Here is a 21,305-nt window from a genome sequence, read left to right on the forward strand (position 1 = left end):
TGAGAGTTATACAATAAGCACAAACAGAGGATAACTATAAATACAACAACTAAGATGATACTAAAATGAATCTACATGGGCGATTAAACTTCATCATTATTCCATTCCAGTAAAATATCGTGTCTATTGATTCCTCTTTCAAATATTGCAGCTACCTAAATAATTTGTTTCTGAGATTTGTGTCACTGTCACTTTTCTTCACAATTCTACAAAGAATAGCTTGGAAATCGTCGCAGTTTTTCCCTGTTTATTGAATATTTCTTCTCATTCATGGGAAACACCACCTTGTTAGAGTTTTAATGCATTTTGAACGTATTCATGGCGAAGCCATGGAGAAACCAGGCGACGCAACGAAAATGCTGTTTACAATGAGTTCTTGTTTAACGATGAAAGAATGAAATTAACTCAAACTAGTTACCAATGAAACAGTTAGGTTGAGGAATAAGACTTCGTTTCCTTTTATTTTTTCCCCTTGTTTTTGTTTTTACTTTGTTTTCTGTTTGTTTTTTTTTCTTTTTTTCAATGGTTTAATTCGTTCAAGTTTGAATTAAATTATTAGATTTAGAAAGTAGTGTCGAAATAAAACTGATTATCATTTTCTTGTGTAGCGTAAGAATGACTTTTTTGTCTTTCTTGCAAAGTAATTGATAGTGAATGTTTACTTACAAAAGTCTACTCCGATTCGGAGTAAAAAACGGTTTCTTAGTTTGTAAGGTCATTTGAGCTAATATTTTAAGAGACCCTTCCATTGTCAAACGTAAGCCCAAATTTATTTTGATGGGTTTGTAATCTTTTTTTCTACAAATGAATTATTTTAAAAGTACATTCCTTTCGCCTTTTTAAGCATATTCGATGACAATGTTTTAGGCGTCTTGATAGCATCGATTAGGTTTAGATATAAGCGATATGGAGTTTGTGGATCATTCACGGTTTCCGGGAAACGAGCCCAAAAGCACCTGATCAAAAACGACCACGATTCCTCGTTTTGCCAAGCTTCGACATACGAGCCTCGATTATCCAATCGAGCCTCGATTTTCCAATCGAGCCTCGATTTTCCAATCGAGCCTCGATTTTCCAATCGTGCCTCGATTTTCCAATCGAGGCTCGATTTTCTAATCGAGGCTAAATACTGGAGGGAGCCTGGGGCGAGTGAGAGTGGTCATGTTCTAGCAAACTTGTAGTCGCAAACTCAGGACTTTTTTGAAATTTTAAAAAGAACGCGAGAGGGAGAAAGAATATTTTTACACTGCTAAAGAGATGGAGGAAATGGTCCTAAGGTAAGCATTGGTTTCTTCTGGTACATTGTTTTACCGGAGGGTGTTTGTTCCTACTTGCTGCTTCATAGTTTTCGGTTACGTAAGCTCGATAGATTTTCGCGTTCCTATTTTAATTGGTCATTTTTAGCCAAAAAAGGAACATAACTCTTAGGAAATGTTAAAATGGTTTGGACAAAAAAGACTGAGTAGAAGATGAGTAAAACTAACATTCCGGCACCAGAATTCAAGACAGTCACGCGTATGCATAGCTACCAGCTGACATTCATATTAGTGGGAATGGAAAAAAACAAAAGCAAAATTTTCTCATCTTGCAAACAAATGGTAAGAAGAATAATGTTAACTATACTTATGTCCATTTTCCAAGACCATAATAGCTCAGCAGCATTTCATGGAACATGTGAAAGTGTGGTGGGATACTATAATTTTTTTGAAGCTAAATTTGTTATCCAATTTTGTGTTTCACTCATTCTATTCAGATAATTTTGTGAAACACAATCATACTGTGATATTTTTTATAGCAGAGGAATCTATTTTAAATCAAAATTGACTAAATGTTCACAAATGAATGAATGTTGGAGGTTTTTAAAGAAACTGTGGTGCTGTGTCAGTGGGGGTAGATTAATTAAGATGAAATTGTAAACTGGCCACCCTGAAGATTCAAAAAGCTGACGTTTTGAGCATTAACCCTTTGTCAGAGTTAAGGGCCAATACTTGAAACTTCAGCTTTTTGACTCTCTACAGTACAGTGGCTAATTTATAATTTCAACTTAGTTGATATAACCAAATTAAATGTTGACTAGTAAGATTAACATGGACTTGACAATTAAGTTAAAAGAAATTAATTCTAATGAATTAATTTGATAGTTCAGAACAAATAAGATTCCTAAAATGTTAAATATTAACTTTGTAATAGATCCACCAAACTAATCAACTGTAAAAGCTATGACACAACTGCAACAGTTCACTTTTAACAAAATAATCAAGTGCTTGTTGAGCTGACCTTAATTTTCATATAGCCTGACCTAGCACACTTTATTGACTGAAAAAAAAAACCTTAATCCTTATCTGCGATCATGACTAAAAAAAAAAAGCAAGACATTTTTGATATTAGAAACTGAATTGAATATTTTAATACCTATTAATTTAATAAATACAAGTTGATTTTACCATAGTAAATAATAAACTTAACATCAAATCTGCCATGTTTGTTGTTTAAGTTGAACCTGCTCTACATGAAATAAAATATCAAAATATCCACGGGTAAATTAAAATAAAGGTGTGACTAACTAGGGACATTTTTTTGGTTTGCATGCTTATGGATCATCTTCAAAATATGAACGAGTTTTAACTTCTTGCCACAATGTTTTATATATACATATATATGTATGTACTGTATAATGTAATTTTAACTTTGCCTACTCTTCAGTGCAAGGCAAGAATTAAGCCAAGGGGTCCCTACTCTAGATATTAAATCACTGTGCTCTCACCCAAGGAAGCTAATTTCACACCTTTCAGTAAAGTAAACATGGTTGTGGTTAAGGTATATAGTTTCATAGAAGCCTAAATTTTTGCACTCTTTTAGAAGTCTTCTATATTGCATGTGCAACATCAACTATTAAATTCAAATCATAACTAGTTCCAGTATTCGATCTAGTTCATGTTTTTGTTTCATTTATTTGGAATATTCTATTCTGACACTAAATGAAATGGTTGTGGACTCTTACTGATGTAAAAACAAACTAAAAAACAAAGAAACAAACAAAAAGCAAGTTACCTCATATATATTAAGTACTTCCAAAGCAGCTGGCAATAATTGAAGAAAACCAAAAAAAAAAAAAAAAAAATGTGCTTACTATCCTTAGATGAGGGCACAATATTAAGATGACTAGCATTTCAGATTACGTGGGTATGAGTACAATTTTAGTATGAGCCTACTTAGACATTTTGCATATGTTGATTTACTGATCGTTTGATGCTTCATTTGTTGTCTTTGTTCTTGTGTTTATGTTTTGTTATGAAACAAGGACAAAAGCTTAGTGTTTTTCAAGCAAAAGAGAATGGCAGTTGAACCTGAAAACATGATTTGAAGTTGAATCAGTTACTTGGGGTCAGAAAGCATGAAATGAAAAATATATTTTGCTGTTTTTTGACATTGTATATTCAAGATTGGTCTGTAATTTTTTAAAATAAGGATTCCACTTTATCATGAATTGTTTACCACAATAAACAACTAAAACCTTGAAAAGCATAAAGACTCTGACATACTGGTGATGGTTTGAATGATGTCAGTTCTTGGAAGTTTGAAGATCATAGTTTGACCCAGACCATTTGTTTTTCAAATGACCCAATATAAAATGTCATGCAATACATATGACCCACTTTGACTAAATTCTAAACTGAACACTTTTAGTTCCTTATAACACCAACCATATTTACATTAGGAACTGAAGTTTTGGGCTCTACACTTGTTGTTTATCATCAAAACAAAGAACATTTTTAACTTGTTGCTTTATAGCAGCCTCTATTGAACAAATTTTGAAGGACTCTAGCCAGCCTCTACCATTTTTGATGACCATGAAAATATGTGAAATGTATGGGAAAGTGAAATTTTATTGCATTGTCCCAAGTTGTGTTTCTGGAAGTCTTTTAAATTACCCTAAGCAGTTTGATTGTGCATTTTTATATTTGGATCTGCTCTACATGAAATAAAATATGAAAACATCCACAGGTTAACAGAAACAAAGGTGTGGCTGACAAGGGTCCTTTTAAAGTCTTTTTAAACTTTTAACATTCTGGGTGATTTTCCACCATTGGCTTTTATCTTTTTGAGGTTGTTCTCCTGTCCTTCTTTTTCCTTTTCCTTTCATGTTTAACATGTTCGTTCCCCTCTTCATCTTTATATTCCCTCTTTTTCTCTTCTTCTGTGTGCTCCCTCACTTCCTCTTCTTTCTTTTGCTCCTTTTTCTCTTCTACTTTCTTCTCCTCCTTGTTGATGTCTACACAACTTTCCTCTATTTGTGAAGGTGTTTACTGCATTTCCTCTATTTCTTGTCCTTCTTCTGGGGAAAAAGTTATAATTTTAGACATTGTAGGCTGACCAGTAATTTTCTTTTTCTTGCTGTTGACTCACAATCATATATTTCTCTGATAATTATATTGTCCCAGTTTGGAGGGAAATGCTTTATGGATTGCCAGGTTAAGTAGGGGCCTTAGTTAAAAGGGTCAGTAGGAAATTTCCATAATCCATGGTCTCCAGGTCAAGAATATACATTTCCATGTTCTTTCAATATCTTCTAATAGAGTCTAATCATTTTGTTCAACCTTCTGATTAAATTCTTTTGTAGCTCTAATGACATCCTTATGCCATGTTATCCTCTAAAATGCAGTAGGATGCCAGTGGATCAACTATCATCAGAGATGGCCACTTTTACCAACATTAAAATCAGTATCCTTACTGGTTGGTAAAATACTGGTTATTTTACTTATTAGATAATATGCTTCTCACCTGCTTGTGCAAAAATAATTCCAGATGTACCTGGTAGTGGTTCCTGAAACAAGATAAAAAGTAAAGGGAAGTATGCCATCCACAAGAGTCACGTGTAACTTACTTTTAACAACAAGGGACAATGGCAAAAACCAAGATGCCACTGCCTCAATCTCTTACTTTCCTTTATAACCATGACTATTATAACGTAGATATAGTATTATAAAATTAAATGGTCACTAATGAAATGTACATGAACTAATCTAATTACATGACCTCATATTTCAATGGCAAATTAAAATAGGGCATTCAATACCTTTACTAAACACACTTGGAAAATGATGTTACTAACATGATCTCTATTTACTTAGTTATTTAGGTTGATAAGTTGTTTACATTATAGCATGACCCTTATTTAAAACTATAGTGATAATAGATACTGTCAGTTGTTCCACCTTGCTGTTGTTAATATTATTTGGTCAGGTGTTGATGTTAGTGTTATGCAGGAGGAAGCCATGACAGTTCATTTTGTTCAGTTGTATGTATATTGACATATCTTAAATTATTTTGGTTAAAATGAGAACTAGATCACATGAAGATCATTAAGTAAGTCTGCACAAAATAATGCTTCTCGCAAAGAACCTTGTCCCAAGGGACCCGTCAGTCTGCCCCAAGTGTTGCGGCTCACGAAGAACCTCGTCCCAAGGGACCTTTAAGTCTGCCCCAAGTGTCGCGGCTCACGAAGAACCTCGTCCCAAGGGAACTTTTCAGTCTGCCCCAAGTGTCGCGGCTCACGGAGAACCTCGTCCCAAGGGACCAGTCAGTCTGCCCCAAGTGTCGCGGCTCACGAAGAACCTCGTCCCAAGGGACCTTTCAGTCTGCCCCAAGTGTCGCGGCTCACGAAGAACCTCGTCCCAAGGGACCCGTCAGTCTGCCCCAAGTGTCGCGGCTCACGAAGAACCTCGTCCCAAGGGACCTTTCAGTCTGCCCCAAGTGTCGCGGCTCACGAAGAACCTCGTCCCAAGGGACCCGTCAGTCTGCCCCAAGTGTCGCGGCTCACGAAGAACCTCGTCCCAAGGGACCTTTCAGTCTGCCCCAAGTGTCGCGGCTCACGAAGAACCTCGTCCCAAGAGACCTGTCAGTCTGCCCCAAGTGTCGCGGCTCACGAAGAACCTCGTCCCAAGGGACCTTTCAGTCTGCCCCAAGTGTCGCGGCTCACGAAGAACCTTGTCCCAAGGGACCCGTCAGTCTGCCTAAGTGTCACGGTCCACAAAGAACCTCGTCCCAAGGGACATGCGAGTTTTTTAAGTTTAAGTCAACTTTTTTTGGTCAATGATCTATGGAACATGCAATGCAATATGTTATGGTAGGGTTTTCATAATGTAGCATACTACCAATAATTTTACGTGACATTTTAATGTGCACTACTTCCCTTACCTCATTTGTTTTTCTTGTGTTCGAATCTTCATCTGTCAGGAGGAGAACTAGTCTCAGTATGTAAAAATACACAATTTAATATACCTATATTTTACTATAATTGCTCAAGCAATACAGGTGATGATGATTTATCCAGTAAATTACAGAATTGTATGGCGACTCTCATTGTTTATCAGGTAACAAATATGAAATTAATAAGCCCTCAACACATAACTTAACATATGACCAGTGTTGATTTTTGGCATTAAGGCAATTTCTTCTGAAATTTTTTAAAGAAAGATGTTATCTCTGTTTTTAGGAACATCATGTAGTCCTAATGTTTGTCCTTATTTTCTGCTTATTATCACTGAGCAAGGCAGATTACCTGTAATTTTCTTGTTGGGTTGCATTACCTTTGCTAAGACTGGGTCTGCTTTTCATGCATGTTCAGTATCATTTGAAGGTACTTCATTTTTATTCTTTACATTGTTTTTTTCATTTTTTGGTAATTACTAGTTTAATACATAATATTTGTATTCCTCACCTAGTATTGTGGATGAAGGGTCACCCTCCAACTGCAAATCGGGAATATTTCCTTGGAATGTCACCTGCAGGCAAAATGAGGAAAGCCATCATGTGACCCAGAATTAACATTTCTTATTTCCTTACCATTAACAATTTCAAAATTTATGCTTAACTCTATGAATAAAACTCAGGTCATAACCCAAACTTTCAACCTGGGTATACAAAATGAATAGTCAAAAAAGATGATTTTGTCTTTTAATAATAATCAAACTGAAAAATTAGGCTGTGTGGAGAAAGAAACGGTTTATACTAAAGACTGGCTATGGTGATAAGAGTTTTCCAGTTTACTTCTTCAATAATACACATTCTTTTTTTCTGTTTTGATCACTTGTGCCATTTTGCTTCATGTCACACACTCATAGGCAGATAATTTGCAGCAAATTGACCAGTCCGAGCATACACTTTACTTAATATGTGGTGTTGTATCATACATTCAAAGATAAGTTGTTACTATGTGTATTCACTTTTTTCTAACCTCTGATCCCAGAAGGGATTTAATCTCTGCCTCATCCTGGATTAAAAAAAAAAAAACAAGTTAACAGAATCAAAGATAAGGTTTAATACATAAATTCCACAGTATTTACCAGGGTAGCTGTTTGAACACTTTACAACTGTGACTTTCAAACCTCATGCAGGCACATTGGTGAATATGCAAGCAAAAATCCCCTCAAAATTCATACTTGTATTATGTATCTCATAATGATTAATTTTGTGTGCTAAGAAATACCAGGAGATAGCATATCATTTGCCATATTTTTTCCACCACCTCTAAAAATCAGGATTAAAAGGGTATTTTGAACAAATTTGAATTCACCAAAGGCATTCCATTTGCCTTCTTGAAATAACACAAGTATATTTTAGACTCCAACTCCAGATTTCTAGTACTGTAGTTGTTATTTGTTTTATGCAATATTATTATTTACTTACTCTCTCATGAATATGAAGCACCTCTGGTCTCTCCAAGAGGTCTCCATGTTTTACCACTTCCCTACCTCTTTGGATAGAGAAGTGTAATGGGAGAGCATTGTTGGAGCCTGCCCAGTCATATACTTCCTATATCATTTAAACAGGAAAAAAGGTTAGATTTCTTTTTATAAAAAGCTATCTGCCAATCACTGTATGTCTACATAATTTTACCAAAGTGCTATTTACAGTTTAATAATTTGTATCATTGTTTATATGTACCTGGAAGAAGGCACCTTTGATGAACTGGCGCTCTTCCTTGCCGTTTGAGTGGCGGAGGATGATTTTCACTTTCTCTTTTTTTTCTTCCCGACTGACATCTGTAACTCTGGCTTGTCGGGCTTTCCTTATCTTGCTTGATTCTTTAATCTTACAGAATAAATACATGACAACCTCAGTAATATTTCATTGATAATGTAGAAAAAAGATCTTGAAATTTCTGCTGCTAAGTCTTAAAAGAGAAAGTGGTAATTATAGCAGTTTTTTTTGGTAACAAGTATTATTTATGTTGAATCACTTCATTTCACTCATTTCCTTTCCTGTTTGGGGATATGTCTCTGAAACTTGGGCCATACTTTGATGGCTGGTGCTTGTTTTGGCTCCTGAAGTCTTAAAGGAAGCCTTCTAAAAATAATCCTCATTTCATTGCCTGACTTTCTCCTAATGTGTTCTTTATTTTTGTTTATTTCCAACAGGTAATCATGCCACGATTGACATAATTGATATTGGCATTATTTGTGCTATGTAAGTATTTGGGAAAAGCTATTTACCTTGTCATCCTCTATTGCCTTTTGCAATGCACTCTCCTGCTCCTTCTTAGGTGAACGATCCTGCTCTAACCTCTCCCTATTGGAAACAATGAATAACTTATGGTGAATCTCACCAGTGTTCACTTTGATTTGCTGCATCTGTCTGGATAATCAAAACATATTAACCACATAATTTGCATACACCTAGGGTTTTTTAATGTTTGTTAATTGCGAACAAGACATTGTTTGAAACAGCTTAGTATCTGATGTATGAATAACACATCAGACTTGAGCTATATGAGTTTATGAAAATTTTCTGTAAGATCATAAGGTTGTCAATGGGTAACAAGCTGGAAATAATTGTTTCTACCTTTATCTCATCGAATATTAAAGATCTCTTACCATTCCCTTGTGAATGCATCCACAGCATCTGCTGCCCTTTTTACTTCATCCACCACATCTTCCTTTGTTGCCAATTTTAGGTTGTCTCCTTGTTATAAGAATCCAAAATACAACAATTTTGTTTCCAGCCATCTTTAAGTCAAATCAGATCAATATTAACCTATGATGTTCAATTTTTAAAAAGGGGCCAAAAAGACATATTAAAACAATTTACCAAAAAGTGGCAACATTTATGCAAGGTCAAACTGGTATGTAGGTAGTATACTGGTGCCTGATGATGGCTTGGGATATTGTACATGACTGCAAGTCAACCTTAAAATTAAAGAGTACATTATCTTTAAATTAATATAAGACTTAAGGTAAGGGAAGCGCTTTTAAAGCAATGGGAGTTTTTCCTCAAACTTCCTTATGTTTATTGTCTGTTTTGACTTGTGCCTACACATAGTGATGACATTAAAATTGAATGAGTACAGACTGACTTGCAGGCATGGGATCCTTTTCAAACATTCCAAACTGAACGTTATTTGCCAAGAAAAGCTTATTACTATTATCAATATAAAATTCCTTTCATTAACATTTACCAACCTTTTCAACAAATTGTATTTTGAGGCTATTTACATTCTTAAAATGCTCACCACAAAAACGCTCTATGAGGATAGGCTGAGAAGTTGTGGGTGCCATTATGAGTAAATCGGACCCAGCACTTCCAAATTCTCTTTTCACTGTCATAAAAAATAACATAAAATGGTAAGAAGAGTTTGAGAACATTGACAATTATGGGCATTATTGCATCTATTATTGGTGCGTAGAGGTTGTTATGGGGCACTAAATATAGCATAAGGAAACACAACATAGACTAGAAGATAACAGGATATTTTGATATGCTCAGTACTACAGAAAGTAAAACACCCTATTATAAGTACATCCTGGAAGGGAACAGGAGATGTCAACATCCCTTAATAATGAAGAAACATATCTATGCACACACTCTTTACAGTACACAATATCAGTACTTCAGATGTATCCATTTTTAAATATTAGTAAAGTGTGAGAATTACATTACAATCTTGATGTTTAGCCATTAAGACTTAGGAAACTTTTTTAACTTTGACCTTTTTGTCTCGTATCTTAGTAAACATCCAAAACACGGATAGTAATTCAATACCTTCTCTCCCAGATCTGGATTTTTCTTTAGTTATCCAAAAGTATAAGTTTCCATGATTGACTCCATGTAGAATATTCAGAATCCTGATGATTTAAGAGAGAGATAAACATATTTGATTACTAATTAAAATTATTTACTACTTAATGTGAAATATAGCATGCATGCATCATACAGTGGATATTAAAAATCTTGAATACCCTTTGTGATGTTTGTGAGTGATGTGTAAGCGTGATGTTTGTATTTCAAATTATAATGTAATTTACGTGTGATGTGCGATCCTCGCAGTAGATAGCGCTATTTATGCAATAGCGAAAATCAGACCTGAAAAAAATCAGGCCTGTACGGGACTCGAACCACTGACCTCTGCGATACTAGTGCAGCGCTCTACCAATTGAGCTAACAAGCCAACTGGGAGCAGGCTGTTAAGTTGATTCGTAATAAACCCGTGAAAGTGATGAGATGCAATGAATATATAAAGTTCATATATTTTTGAACTGCGGTATTAGATACGTGTGATGTGCGATCCTCGCAGTAGCGCTATCTACTGCGAGGATCGCACATCACACGTATCTAATACCGCAGTTCAAAAATATATGAACTTTATATATTCATTGCATCTTATAATGTAATTTATGTTTGAAAACACAGAAACCAGTCAGTTGGAGTAACCTGCTATGTACAAAAAAATTGTCATGTGGGTACACATTGCACCAGGTAAGCATGGTCACTTTTGATGTCTCCATGTGTTTTTAAGTTATATACACAGAAAAGTTTAAAGGCACGGTTCATGCATATGTCTCTCAATAAGAAAAATTAACTATTATGAACTATGATATTAACCTATATATTTTGCCACTGTGACTTAGTGTAATCGGAAGCTGTTTCTGCAGAGTGCAGCCTGCTTTTAGAGATAAAAATAACCTTTTATTAACTATTGATAGTCACCTTATCACATCAGGTATGTTGTCACCTTCTTGTAGGATCACTGTAACCATGCTTCTCTGGTCAGACCTGGCCTGGTGACACATCTAGATACACAAATTTATAAATTAAAGTAGAGTTAGATTTAATGTTATTTCTTTTGGTGTTATGATGCAACACAGTGCATTGTTGCAATGCATGCATTAGGACTATATGTCACCTAGAGAAATTAAAGTTGACAGACAGTAACTGTAGTATACTTTACCAAATGGGTCTGTTCCTCAGCAAGTGAAATTGACATATGACAAATGTGGCTTCACAAAAGTTTACAGGGTATTTTTATTTCAAATGTGACTGCTAATATATTTTACTTCTCATTAACTCAACACATTGACACCTAGGCATGCTAACTGTATTTATTTACAACAGTTTCCTTGAAAATTGCAAGCCATCCGGGCAAACATAACATTGCTATTTAACACAAACCTCCTCATATGTTAAGTTCAAAAAGATTGGTAGGAGAATATCTTCATGGGCTGATGCCACCTCCATCAGCACTTGTTCACAGTAAAGCACATCCCATGCTCTGTCCACACTCCATTGCACTACAAAATTATTATATTGTGGTCTACAAATAGTAGTGGTATTCAATCAAACTGTCATCCTTTAAGGACATCTGTGTCAAAATCTTCTAAGGGTTGGGTTTTTTCCAAACTCTTCTTCCATTTTCCTTCTTGAAATAACAAGTATATTTTAGACTCCAATTCCAGATTTCTAGCACTTTTGTTATTTGTTTTATGCAATATTATTATTTACAAATAGTAACGGTGTTCAATTGAACTGTCACCATTAAGGACCTGTGCCAAAATCTTCTAAGGGTTGTTGTTTTTTTTTTGTTTTGTTTCCATTCCCCAACTCTTGCTGTAGTTTGAAATATGAATCAGACAACTACCGGTACATAAGGTATAAGCAAGGTTAAGCTTTCTATTTTAGGTTCAAATGCTACTTTTGGCATGAATATTGTTTTGTATCTGGTGGAAATTTATCTAATGTCATCATCCAGGGAGAGCCCTGCATGTAATTGCATTAAATTATTGACAATAATTCCAACATACCTTGATTATTCAGATCCAGAACTCCTAAGGAACTCATAAATTATTGAAAATATTATTGAATTATTGACAATATTTCCAACATACCTCGAGTATTCAGATCCAGAACTCCTAAGGAACTCATATCCTCTTCTACAACCCCAGCTTAAATGTAATGGCACAAAATTGAATGAATTTCAAGAACATTACTTATTGTGCATTACTTCATGCTACAAAACTGCACGAGTCAGTCAGTCTATCTGTCTATATCACACTGTACTCTACTCTACTATAATACTGAAGATTATCCTATTCTTCATCAACAGGAGACCCAATTGTTCATCTCTCTTATTTTTCAATTAAATTACTGAGTAAATAAAATTATGTTCAAGCTAATCCCACTTTGGCTTTTTTAAGTGTATCTGTTTTTTAATCCATTTTATAGAAACATACCTGTTTCCCACTGTTCTGTGCCAGTTAAATGACATGCTATAATAAATGTAGAAAAATATATGGTGTAAAAATTTCCTCCTTTTTGATTTAATTTCTTGATCAGTCTCACATAAATATTGTTGATTTACATCATACCTAATGTGTAAATCTGACTTGGCTTACTTTGTTAGGGCACTTTCTCAGTGTTAAGACTTAAAACACTGGCTTTTAATAGTGCTCTGTAAATTTGCCTTATAAATGGTATTACATGATACAATTTGAAATCATCTATGTAAACTATCTGCAGTTTTAAACTTGTTTTCTAGTGTAATGTGCATGCTTTTTTCGGAAAATATCCTTACCCACCCCGAGATAACTATTAGATATTCCAATCAGGATTGGGTTTTTGGTCTGCAATAGCCAAAGATCATGATTTTTTTTTTTGGGGGGGGGGGGAGGGGTCATAGAGGAAAAATAAAAAAACCAGCATTTTGATGCTCTTTAATCATTCACCATGGTATTACCTGAGTTAACATTTACTGGGTTACTAGCTAAATAGCTCCTGTCGAGGTCACTGGTAGCCATGTCATCAAAAGCAGAAACACCATCTGTTCAAAAAAAAAAACACAACACAGTTTTGAATTGTGTCACATCATAATCATATACAGGCAGATGGGTCACCTGCTTCCAGTCAAGATGCAAATGGAAGATTGAATAAAAAACAGTAACTAAGTTTATAACTAGTGTGCAAATCAATCAAACACTTGCATTCACTTGTAGGCAATGTCAAGTCCACTTGATTAACAACACCACTTGCCACCCTTGCTTCATCACTGGAAGTCCCTGGCTGGATGACTGAGTTTGTCACACTTGTTTGAGATGAGCTGGGATTTGGGTGAGTGGTTGATTGTTGAGAAAGCGAGGAAGGGTTGGAATTGAGCAGAGCAGAGGAAAGGGAGGTTTGGGATTGGTTTGTGGAGGGTGGGTTAGAATTAGGCTGAGCTAGGAAAATGGAGGGCTGGAATTGGTTGGTGGATGGTGGGTCTGAATTGGGCTGCTCAGGGTGATGGGAGGGATGGGATTGGTTTGTGGAGGGTGGGTTGGAATTGGGCTGAACAGAGGGAAGGGAAGGATGGTTGGGATTGGTAACTCCTGGTGTTGGTATGGACTCAGGGTTAGGGTTAGATCCTGAGATGAGAAATAAAACAAAGACTTTAAATCAGCCATTTGAATTACCATTAAAATAGTGGAAAGATGCGAGAATTACTAGTTTTTTATTGATAAATCTATGACAAACAAATATTGAAAATTTTTAAGAGGCAAAGATCCTTATTGTCAGTCGGCCAATCAATGGTAATGAACATTAAAAGGGTAAATATTGAAAAGTCAGAATTTAAATATCAAAGTTTTTATTTCTCAGCAGATTAATTGGGTTATGTTGTTGCTTTTGTCTTTCAAAGACCACTGGTGATTTTCTTTTTAATTGCAGCGAAAATGTATTTCCACTTCAAGGAGGCTGTTATTTCCAGAACGCTGTTATTGCAATTCTAACAGGCATTTGTGGGTACTGCAGCCATATATTTTACTCCACTACAGTTATATTCATGTCAACATGCAAATTTGCTAAAGACCAGCCTTTACAGCACAGTTATCTTGTGGCTTTGCCAAAATTGGCTTTTACTATCTTTACTTATGGGTCACATGACACAGATGTGTATGCACTCAATGCGATCTTTTGGTGCTGACTGCAATGACACAAACCCTTGATTGATTATTAAAGTTTACACTAACCTCCATTTCTCGGGTGTTGCAAAACCATGTATATGCGCCTGGAATTGGAACTCCCCTTGCCATAAATTCTAAATATTTCCTTGGCGTCTGGTATGCCTCTGTAAACTTTTTCCATTTTGCTCCCACGGCTCGTAGACTTGTATAGACGAATTCTATGGAAAGGAAAGTTCAACATCGACACTACGTACAGTTTACAGTGGCTATATGAAATAACATTTGAATTCACTAAATAGTAAATAAAGTATGGGGCAAATCTAAATAGAGAGGATCAATGATAAGTTTCTAGACTTGTTTGGCATGTAATATTCCAGTCCATATTCCCCTCTACTGCTCTACCCACTCCCCCTGCCTCAATGATTAGCCTCCTGTCAATCTGGAAATTCTAGTTGAGATTCCTGCTTTCCTTAATTAAATAATTTTACCAATTGCCTGTTTTCACTGTGTAACCATTGCACAGGTAAAGTCAAGAATAGAAGAGATAAAAAAAGTTAAATATCGAAACAGTCTCGGTAAGATTCAGATCTGTGCGTAGTTTAGAGCGATAAGTATTCTGATCAAAGTGAAAATCCGTTTAAATGTAAGTCTTCGAGTAACGACTGATAATTCCTTTCTTTTTTAATTTTGATGACGTTGCGTGAAATGACTCTAAATGGGGTGGATCAGGCTAAATTTCGGCCCAACCTTACACGTGTTATAAAAGGTGCTGTTTTTATATATTACGTGCACATTTAACTCCATTGCAGGCCTTACATTCGTAGCAAGTTCACTGCTCATACTTTGGTTTTAATGAATGATCCGAAGCAAATAGCTAAAGGATAAGTGGTAAATTTTGAATCCTTTGTCGCGTGGCTAAAATTTGAATTGTTTTGCTCTACCTGGGTTTTACGTGACCACACACTTCTGAGTTTACATTCAGTATTCAATGCAAACAACCTGCATGCGGGATAAAGTGCTTTGGTACTTAACCTACCTATCGAAGTCAACAGCCGCAAGTCCAGCAAAATTTTCCTTGACCAGCTCTTTTATCTTTGCACTCGAATAGTTGCCTCCAATTTTAATGTCTTTCACTCTACCCTCGCAATTCAGCAGTACCCACGGATTTCCACGCGGTGTACACTTCGCCTTTCCCTTCAGCCATACGAACACTTTACTCGTTGACTTTCCTATCGGCTGAGGTGACCCGCAATCGCTTCCAGAGCTGGAATCGCCTGAATCTCCCATGTTCGAATATCCTTGGTCAATTCAGTCAAGTGATTTATTGATGAAATCCAAACGAACAGGCCCTTTTTTGTTCTGCCTTAAAAGCACGAGTTCGGCACGTGAATAAGAAAACCGAAACCAATCAACTTCATTGTTGGGGGGGCCCAGTGGAGTAATATACCAAAAGACTATTTCCGCTATCACACATCACTTTTGTGTAAAGTAAAGGTTTTGAGCGTTCCCGAACCACTCAAGAAGTGGCGTTAGTTAGGGGTTTAAGTCTATTCGCACAGCTCTTTATTCCTTACTTTTCGATTACGCAAAAGAAGAAAAAACCGCTGGCAGTGGTTTGGAAAAGGAAGAAGGTGGGAGGTGGAAAAATCAACCAGCCATCGCTCAATAAAATGATTAAGAAAGCTGATACCAATCAACTTCATTGTCGGAAGGGAGTCAATGAGACAGGCGTTACAAAAAAAAATGAAAATTAAAAAATTAATCACACACTCGCGATTCAGGAGCTAGCCTGCTATCACAACAAATTTCAAGGAGTTTGAGTTTGGTGATTATAATTTATTAGGTAGTATAATTTTCTGAAAGTAGTTTCTGAGGCATTTGTATATTCCCCGATCCTTCAAATTCTCGAGCCTCCCGATAACTTTACCGAAAGTGGTTTCTTTACCCCAAGACGAACTGCACTGAATTCTTTGTCCGAGTTTTTCGCAGCCTTTGATGACTTTGATTGATTTAACTTGCTCTTATGTTTATTAGAAGTTTAAGAAATCGGAATTCCACTGTACTCTTTATCGCCTTGTTCCTGGCCTCAAAAACTAAATTAACCTAAATTACTTAGTTACTATATTGCGAGGCTAAAACAGGCAAAAAATTACCAATCACATTATCTAGACCTCGCCATTGCCTCCACATCCTATCATCAAGGTACGACTGAAGGTCATCACGTGCTATGCCACGCCGTGCCTTAATTGGAGCCTTCAAATTGGCCCGCGCGGATTCTGCTTCTTGGGTGTGTACCCCTGCCAGAGAAAACCTAATTTTGAAAACGATTGTTTAAGTTAAAAAGGCACTGGGGACACAATACTAAAACAATGAATTGAAAAAGAATTGTCTTTATAATCGTAGATCTGCAAACACAACAAGTAATAATAAAGCTTTTAATTAAAATATGCTGCTTTGAAAAGATAACAATTACAATAGGCGCTTTAGCGGCAAGCTTTTAAATCAAAAAGAAAGGATTCTGCTAGTGCTTAGAGACTCGAGCAAAAAAAAGATGCTGATAATATAAGGTCAGTCTTCAGTTTTCCTAAAGAAACGGAGTCCTCAAACTGAAGAGGGAAATGGGAGACTAAAATGGCACTGTAGTGACAAGATGCTAAAAAAATGAATTGAAACAGACATGTCTTTATTAACATAAGTCTCCAAACACACAAAGTAATAACAACAAAGCTTTTAATTAATTAACAATGAAAAGATAAATATTACAAAAGGCACTTTAGCGGCAAACAGAATTGAAAGTATGCCGCCAAAGTGCGAATTGATAAAGGGTTCTGGAAGAGCCTTAGGACTCAAGCCCCAAAAAAAGAAATGATGCTAAAACAAAGATTCGTTTATTGAAAAATACTGTCTTCCAAAATAAAAGCTACAAAAGGCCCTTTAGAAGCAAAATCAATAAATTGAAAAAGGAGTCTGAAAGAGCCTTAATTAAGACTCAAGGAAAAAGAACTCAAGTGAGAAAGCACACTAGGTGATAGTAACAAAGGCTTTGTGTATTAAAAAATACTGTTTTCCAACACAAATTTATCTTACAAAAGGCACTTTAGCGGCACGCTGCAAGATCAATAAATTGAAAAGGATTTTGCTACAGCCTAAATACTCAAGGGAAAAGAACAGAAGTGTGGAAACACACGAGTTGATAGTAACAAAGGCTTTTTATTTTAAAAACTACTGTTTTCAAAAACAAATCTTACAAAAGGAACTTAGCGACACGCTGCAAAATCAATAACTCGGAAAAGGATGCTGCTATAACCTAAGGAAGTTCGCAGATCGACCTATTTCAAAGATTTGTTTATTTAAAATTACTGTCTTCTTTAGTGGCAAAATCAATAAATTGGAAAAGGATTCTGCCAGAGCCTAAAGACTCAAGGAGAAAGAACTTAAGTGAGAAAACACAATGGGTCATAGTAACAAAGGCTTTGTGCATTCAAAATACTGTTTTCCAACAAAAATTAATCATACAAAAGGCACTTTAGCGGCACGCTGCAAGATCAATACATTGAAACTGAAGGATTCTGCTAGAGCCTAAAGACTCAAGGAAAAGGAACTCAAGTGAGAAAAAACATTAGGTGATAGTGACAAAAACTTTGTGTATAAAATACTGTTTTGTGAAACAAATCTTACAAAAGGCAATTTAGCGGCATGCTGCAAGATCAATAAATTGAAAAAGGATTCTTCTAGAGCCTTAATACTCAAGAGACGAGAACACAAGTGTGAAAACACAATAGTTGATACATACCTACATACATACATAGATAATTTATTTGGTAACGCAGGTTGGTTACTGGCAGCATTAAGCTGAAGTGGACCTGCGACAAATCTAGCTTCTATTTAAGTAAAGTAATTACAAAAAAAAAGTAGAAAAATCCTAGCATAAATTAAAATGTGAGTAGTGATTCAAACTGGTTTATAATCCTAGCATAAATTTCAATAGAGGTAGTAAGATAAAATTCCTAAAAATATTTACAATTTACCAAATCCTTGTTGCCAACTAGAGCAGTTTGATTAAAAGATATCTTTTCAATAATTTTTGAAAGAGAACGGAGTTTGTTCTTAAATCTCTTATTATCCTCTACGTTCTTAACTGAACGAGGCAAAGAATTCCACGCTATTGCAGACCTATGTCTAAAAGACAGTCTTCCAACATTAGAGTTTGGTAGCTCCAGAGTTAGTTTTAAATTGTCCCTCATATTTCGTATATTTGGACTTTTCCTAATAATTGTTACAACCTGCTCAGGATTGATCCCATAAAAAGCTTTGTGTGTCAGAGAAAGGAGCCTCATCTTATAGAAATAACTTATGGATTTCTAAGAAGACGGTATCACTGATTGGGAATTAGTACCTCCGTGTTGTTTGAAGATAACCTTGGCAGCCCTCAGGTGAATTTTCTCTAAAACACATAACTTTACTTACCCCATACAAAAAATTCCATAAGTGATGCTTGGTAAAATTCCCTTAAAATATATGGACTCCAAGATATGAGAGAGAGGGCTTTTGAACCTGCGCAGTTGCTTTACCTTCTTGACCATAGATATTGATAGATCTTTGATGTGGGGTCCAAGCTTACCTTCTTGTAAATCATAAACCCAAGATAGTATGACTTGTTGACAAAGTTAATGGCATGACCAACCAGTTTGACTGGTCTTAAAGGACCAATGAAAGCATTACGGGTAAGAAGCATAACCTCAGTTTTATCGGGATGAATTGTTAAACGTTCCTGTTACACCACTTAGCTATATCAGTTAAATAAGTTTGGATCTTAAGGCTGACATCATCAATGGAATTGCCTATACAATATAGAGTTGTGTCATCAGCAAACATTTCCATCTTTCCACAACTAGGCACTTCAGGCAGATCATCGACGTAAATACTAAAAAGCCTGGGGCCAAGTACTGTCCCTGGGGTACGCCAAACTTGACGGTCACTTCATTAGATCTTTGCCCCTTAACCTCAACAAACTGTTTTCTCTCAGATAAGTAATTTTCAATCAGATTGTTTTGGTTCCCTGATAATCTAAAGGCTTGGAGTTTGAGGGCCATCGTGTTATGACAAATGTAATCAAATGCCTTTTTAAAGTCTATAAACAGTACCCCCACAGTTTTGTTTTTATCCAGTTCGTGTCTCCAAACTTCAGTCAGGTGCAGCATTAAGAGTTCTGTTGACCTGCCAGTTTTAAAAATCCACTGGCTTTTGTTGGACTTGTTAAAATGGCAGTCAATGGAATCTCCTGTTATGCCCTCGTACACTTTGCTAGGAATAAACAATAGAGAAATAGGCCTAAAGTCACCTCTTTAAGAGCTATGTAACTTTTTGGGTACAGCTTTCCCTTTACTCAGCTTCCATCGAGGAGGGTAAATTGGGAATTTTAAACTTACTTCCATCACATAAGACAGGCCAACTGCTACAGCATCTCCTTCAAGTTTGAGTCCCCTTGAGGTAATGTTGTAAGGGCCACATTCTTTTCCAGGCTTAACTCTTTTATCGATCACCCTTTTAATCTTGTGGACGTTAAGTGGTACTGGCTCAATAGTAGGTGTAATTTGGTAAATGTGCTGATGTTCATTACCACTGGTATCTGTTAGAATATCATTTGCAAGCCTCTCACCAACTTTAGAGAAGAAGTCATTGAAACTGTCAGCCTTGTGTTTAAAATTTATTGTAATAATTCCATCCTCATTTTTAATTGCACTCACATTGCCTTTTGATTTGCCATGCATTTCACCGGCGTACCAACCTCCAAAAGTCACCTGAGCTCTTTGCACTTTAAAATTTAACTTTCCAATATTCAGCTTCAGCTTCTCTCGTGATCTTAGTTACAAGATTACGTTTTTTGCTATACCGTTTCCATGCATCTGTATCACTTGGGTTCCTTTGAACTTTTCTTAACAAGACATATCTCCTATTCATCTCCTTGATGATATTGCTATTCATCCACTTCAGTCCATTGGTGCGAACCTTTACTTTACAGGATTTTAAACGCTCATTCATTATGTATTTATACAAATACTCACAGGCCCAAGCAACATAACCCACATCATCAAAAGTTCCACAAATACTCCAGGGTGATGTATCGAGGTCCTGTCTGAGATGGTCAGAGTTAAGGCTCTTAAAAGAAGTCACTTATTTAATCACAGGACTTGACTTTTGCTTTCGCAAATTCACCAAAGCATATTCAAGATGGAGATCAGAAATCCCTGGGTCATGACCGCTTGCAAGTTTCACCTTGGATTTGTTGGATGTAAAGATCAGGTCTATGGTTGTGTTTGAAGATTCCGTAATCCCACTCGGTTCTTTAATCACATTCTCTAAACCAAAATGTTTAGCCACTTTTAACAAGCGCTTCCCCATACCTGTTTTGATATTGGAGTCAAAGTCATCCATGATCATAATGTTGAATATTTTCAACCAAAGATCGTCCAAGATTGCTTGGAGCTTGTAGAAGAACTTACCGTGGGTTGGAGGACTGTAGAAGGTTCTTGTAGAAGGCACTTTAGCGACACGCGATCGGAAAAGGATGCTGCTATAACCTAAAGATTTAGGAGAAAAGAAAACAGATCTGCAAACACATTACGTTATACTAATGCTATTAAAGCTAAACCCCAACGTTGTTTTTAATCTGTGCCACGAAAGAAATAATAATAATGATAGCATGAAATAGAGCTTCACGACTTCTTTTAGTTGTTAAACTATAAAATGAAACGTACTGTGTTAATGATAAACGAAGGAAAGAAAGATGAACGAAAACTGAAAGAAAGCTGAATCACTCAAATATACCTAAACTGTGGAAAAAAGAAAAAAAAAGGCGAAGTGTTAGTGACCACCCAAAAATCCAGTTTCGATGCCGGGCTATTTCTCGTTCGCATTCTTTTCGCTTTTTTTTTTTTTTTAAAAAAAGATGGAATGTCTACGAAAGGCAGACTATAATTTTTTCTTTAACTGATAAGAACTCTCATTGATCTTGTTATTTTCTTGTTTTTTTCTTTCTTGTCTTTTTCGTATGGCGCGAACCACATAATCTCTGGAATTTTAGGAAATTTGCAG

General features: G+C 36.0%; 1 protein-coding gene and 1 long non-coding RNA gene across 7 annotated transcripts; one reads left to right on the forward strand and one right to left on the reverse strand.

Annotated features, from left to right (window-relative positions):
- The first annotated feature begins 918 nt into the window (after positions 1-918).
- On the forward strand, positions 919-14,281 carry LOC148739928 (uncharacterized). Of its 6 annotated transcripts, XR_015996341.1 has the most exons (5): positions 919-1,277; positions 4,622-4,734; positions 8,421-8,469; positions 10,690-10,755; positions 11,022-11,216. It is a non-coding gene; the product is annotated as an uncharacterized LOC148739928 (long non-coding RNA). The 6 variants fall into 6 exon arrangements; XR_015996344.1 differs by lacking the exons at positions 4,622-4,734; positions 11,022-11,216 and having other exon boundaries at positions 1,138-1,277; positions 10,690-10,713; XR_015996342.1 differs by lacking the exons at positions 4,622-4,734; positions 8,421-8,469; positions 10,690-10,755; positions 11,022-11,216 and adding exons at positions 13,266-13,380; positions 13,975-14,281 and having other exon boundaries at positions 1,141-1,277.
- LOC148739929 (uncharacterized) lies at positions 4,165-14,451 on the reverse strand. Its single transcript, XM_088747905.1, has 18 exons — positions 14,277-14,451; positions 13,254-13,673; positions 13,010-13,093; positions 12,507-12,542; positions 12,162-12,218; positions 11,449-11,567; positions 10,987-11,069; positions 10,042-10,124; positions 9,512-9,598; positions 8,877-8,964; positions 8,496-8,571; positions 7,948-8,094; positions 7,690-7,815; positions 7,238-7,273; positions 6,722-6,785; positions 6,199-6,245; positions 4,783-4,825; positions 4,165-4,336 (listed from the first exon to the last, which is right to left on the reverse strand). Exons 1-18 carry the CDS (start codon positions 14,449-14,451, stop codon positions 4,305-4,307), a joined length of 1,803 nt encoding a protein of 600 aa, XP_088604031.1. The 3' UTR covers positions 4,165-4,304.
- Between the last annotated feature and the right edge of the window lie 6,854 nt (positions 14,452-21,305).

This window comes from Stylophora pistillata, chromosome 2 (genome assembly GCF_964205215.1).
Source record: "Stylophora pistillata chromosome 2, jaStyPist1.2, whole genome shotgun sequence".
NCBI classification, from domain to species: Eukaryota; Metazoa; Cnidaria; class Anthozoa; order Scleractinia; family Pocilloporidae; genus Stylophora; species Stylophora pistillata.

Coding starts and splice junctions, on each gene's coding strand:
- LOC148739929 (XM_088747905.1), bottom strand. CDS start 14,451: ATGTTGAACTTTCCTTTCCATAGAATTCGTCTATACAAGTCTACGAGC. Junction 9,599..10,041: donor ATCCAGATCTGGGAGAGAAG/GTATTGAATTAC, acceptor TTTTTATGACAG/TGAAAAGAGAATTTGGAAGT. Junction 8,095..8,495: donor AGGCAATAGAGGATGACAAG/GTAAATAGCTTT, acceptor TTATTCTGTAAG/ATTAAAGAATCAAGCAAGAT.